The sequence below is a fragment of the Poecilia reticulata genome, linkage group LG18 (assembly GCF_000633615.1).
Source record: "Poecilia reticulata strain Guanapo linkage group LG18, Guppy_female_1.0+MT, whole genome shotgun sequence".
NCBI lineage: Eukaryota > Metazoa > Chordata > Actinopteri > Cyprinodontiformes > Poeciliidae > Poecilia > Poecilia reticulata.
In genome coordinates, this window is record NC_024348.1 from 20,810,369 (window position 1) to 20,813,978 (window position 3,610).

General features: G+C 47.0%; 1 protein-coding gene and 1 long non-coding RNA gene across 2 annotated transcripts in view; both read right to left on the minus strand.

Moving 5' to 3' along the window:
* LOC103480915 (uncharacterized) lies at nt 1-1,343 on the minus strand. The gene is made up of 4 exons (XR_536198.1): nt 960-1,343; nt 551-612; nt 319-467; nt 1-32 (listed from the first exon to the last, which is right to left on the minus strand). It is a non-coding gene; the product is annotated as an uncharacterized LOC103480915 (long non-coding RNA).
* Nucleotides 1-3,610, minus strand: part of LOC108167179 (probable serine/threonine-protein kinase clkA) — a 13,346-nt gene that overhangs the window by 6,420 nt on the left and 3,316 nt on the right. Inside the window, exons 3-5 of the mRNA XM_017310353.1 lie at nt 2,939-3,313; nt 2,332-2,446; nt 1,350-2,289 (exon numbers count right to left, since the gene is read on the minus strand). Of these exons, the coding sequence (XP_017165842.1) occupies nt 1,350-2,289; nt 2,332-2,446; nt 2,939-3,313 (1,430 nt within the window). The remainder of the gene's footprint in view (nt 1-1,349; nt 2,290-2,331; nt 2,447-2,938; nt 3,314-3,610) is intronic.

The following is a 3,610-nucleotide window of genomic DNA, read 5'->3' on the forward strand; positions in this document are numbered from 1 at the left end:
AGTTGGAGCAGCTGTGGTTGTTGTTGGAGTCACTGTAATATTTATTGTAGTTAGTATGAAGTCACAGTTTAGATGAAGAAATAAACAATTCATTCTTTCAAAGTTTGTTGTTTGATTTTATTCATCATTTTACAAATTTTTCATACTAATTAAAGTTTGGTTGATGTTTTCTACAAAGCTTGAAGTGATGTAACTCAATTCCATTATTACTTCTAATGTTCATAAACATTGTTCATAAACATTTCTGTCTGGGGTTGTTTTTTATTTTCATTAGTCGCACAAATATTTGATTTTCTTTAATGTATTTTTTTTTCTTACCTGGGTTGCTGACAGAAACGGTCGATGGATCTATGTTAAATTCTCTAATATTTGAAGCCTCGTTAACCAAAGACTCTGAGATAAGTGTATCATTAGGAGTAGATGATGGCTGAAATTCCAGGTCAACAGAGTTGATGATTGATCCCTCACTGTAAAAGTGTAGTACAGTTAGTTAACGTCTACAAGTGCCTTACAATGAAGTTTATTCTTGGGCAAAGTACAAAGAAATTACCTGAATTTTATAGCTCCCGTCTTTAGGAATGAAGAGAACACTCTTCTGAAAAGTGCGTCAAGCTACATGAAAAAAAGAATGTATATCTCAGAATATAGTTATTCAAAACAGTAATAGAATAAATATGTGGGTTTTTTAATGGTTCAAGGAGAGAATCTACACACACATTTAAATGAAAAAAATCGAAGTCATGTGGTTTGACGCTTGATGATACATAAGACCACATTCAAATTTAGCAGGACTTTGTATTTTTTTTTACTTAGAAAAAGACTTATTTCACATTTTTAGGTTGAAGAGACACACAAAATATCTTTCATAGGAAAACAATAGGCTGTTGATTTATCTACTAGAATTATTTTTAAAAAAAGTAGGATAGAAATTTTTATGTGAGTAAAAGGGGTAAACATACACGATTCCTTATGTGTCCAGAACGTGTTAGGTATGTTGATGTTGATGAGTCTGCCAGATCTGCCGTGAATTGTTCATCAGACGTAAAAGTCAGCAACCTTATTAATGCTGGAGCTCCAGTCATTGTGGATAGAGCTGCTGTTGTTGTGGTTGGAGAAACAGTAGTTGTTGCATATGTGGTTGCGGTTGTGGGTGTGGTTGGAGCCACTGTGGTTGGAGAAGCTGTGGTTGTTGTTGGTGCAGCTGTAGTTGTGGTTGGTGCAGCGGTGGTTGTGGTTGGAGCTGCTGTGGTTGTGGTTCGAGCAGCGGTGGTTGTGGCTGGAACTGCTGTAGTTGTGGTTGGAGCTGCTCTGGTTGTGGTTGGAGCCGCTGTTGTTGTGGTCGGAGCCGCTGTTGTTGTGGTTGGAGCAGCAGTGATGGTGGTTGGACTTGCAGTGGTTGTGGTAGGAACTGCTGTGGTTGTGGTCAGAGCAGCGGTGGTTGTGGTTGGAGTTGCTGTTGTTGTGGTTGGCAACGCTGTTGTTGTGGTTGGAGTTGCAAGGGTTGTGGTTTGAGCCACAGTAGTTGTTGTTGGAGTCGCTGTAGTTGTGGTTGGAGCCGTGGTGGTTGTGGTTGGAGCAGCAGTGGTTGTGGTAGGAGCTGCTGTGGTTGTGGTTGGAGCCGCTGTTGATGTGGTTGGAGTCGCTGTTGTCGTGGTCGGAGCCACTGTTGTTGTGGTTGGACCAGCAGTGATTGTGGTTGGAGCAGCTGTGGTTGTGGTTGGAGCCACCGAGGTTGTGGGTGGAGCAGCGGTGGTTGTGGTTGGACTTGCTGTGGTTGTGGTAAGAGTTGCTGTTGTTGTGGTCGGAGCAACTGTCGTAGTCGGAGCTGCTGTGGTTGTGGTCAGAGCAGCGGTGGTTGTGGTTGGAGCTGCTGTTGTTGTGGTCGGAGCCGCTGAAGTTGTGGTTGGAGAAGCTGTTGTTGTGGTTGGAGAAGCTGTTGTTGTGGTTGGAGAAGCTGTTGTTGTGGTTGGAGAAACTGTTGTTGGAGAAGCTGTTGTTGTGGATGGCGCCGCAGTTGTTGTGGTTGCAGATGCAGTGGATGTGGTTTGAGCCGCTGTAGTTGTTGTTGGAGCCGCTGTAGTTGTGGTTTGAGCCACTGTACTTGTGGTTGGAGTTGTGGTGGTTGTGGTTGGAGCAGCAGTGGTTGTGGTCGGAGCTGCTGTGGTTGTGGTTGGAGCAACTGTATTTGTGGTTGGAGCCGTGGTGGTTGTGGTTGGTGCAGCAGTGGTTGTGGTAGGAGCTGCTGTGGTTGTGGTTGGAGAAGCTGTGGTGGGGGCTGCAGCCAGTGTGGTTGCGGTTGGAGCTACTGTATTTGTGGTCTCAGGTGCTATGGTTGTGGTTGGAGCACCAGTGGTTGTGGTTGGAGCTGCTATTGTGGTCAGAGCAGCTGTTGTTGTCGTTGGAGCCACTGTAGTTGTGGTTGGACCCGCTGTGGTTGTGGCTGGAGCTTCAGTAGTTGTAGTCGGTGCAGTTGTAATTGTGGTTTGAGAAACTGTTGCTGTGGTTGGCGCCGCAGTTGTTGTGGTTGGAGTTGCAGTGGTTGTGGTTGGAACAGCAGTAGTTGTTGTTGGACCCACTGTAGTTGTGGTTGCAGCCACTGTTGTTGTGGTTGGAGAAGCTGTAGTTGTAGTTGGATCAGAAGTTGTGGTTGGTGCAACTGTGGTTGTGGTTGGAGCCGCTGTTGTTGTGGTTGGAGCTGCTGTTGWGGTTGGTGCAGCTGTGGTTGTGGTTGGAGCTCTTGTGGTCAGAGCAGCTGTTGTTGTCGTTGGAGCCACTATAGTTGTGGTTGGACCCGCTGTGGTTGTGGTTGGAGCTTCAGTAGTTGTAGTCGGTGCAGTTGTAATTGTGGTTTGAGAAACTGTTGTTGTGGTTGGCGCCGCAGTTGTTGTGATTGGAGTTGCAGTGGTTGTGGTTGGAGCCGCTGTAGTTGTTGTTGGACCCAATGTAGCTGTGCTTGCAGCCACTGTTGTTGTGGTTGGAGAAGCTGTGGTTGTTGTTGGAGCAGAAGTTGTGGTTGGTGCAACTGTGGTTGTGGTTGGAGCCGCTGTTGTTGCAGATGGAGCCGCTGTTGTTGAGGTTGGTGCAGCTGTGGTTATGGTTGGAGCTCTTGTGGTGGTTGGAGGAGCAGTGGTTGTGGTTGGTGCAGCTGTGGTTGTGGTTGGAGAAGCTGTGGTGCTGGTTGCAACCACTGTGGTTGAAGTTGGATCCACTGTGGTTGTGGTTGGAGGTGCTGTGGTTGTGGTTGGAGCACCAGTGGTTGTGGTAGTAKCCAATGTGGTTGAGGTTGGTGCAGTTGTAGTTGTGGTTGGAGCAGCTGTGGTTGTGGTTGGAGCCTCCGTGGTTGTGGTTGGAGCCTCCGTGGTTGTGGTTGGAGCCTCTGTGGTTGTGGTTGCAGCCACTGTGGTTGTGGTCGCTTCCACTGTGGTTGTGGTTGGAGCCACTTTAGTTGTGGTTAGAGCTGCTGTGGTTGTGGTTGGAACTGCTGTAGTTGTGGAAGGAGCTGTGGTTGTAGCTGCTGTAGTTGTAGTCGGTGCAGTTGTAATTGTGGTTTGAGCTGCTGTGGTTGTGGTTGTGGCTGCTGTTGTGGTTTGAGCCGATATAGTTGTTGTTG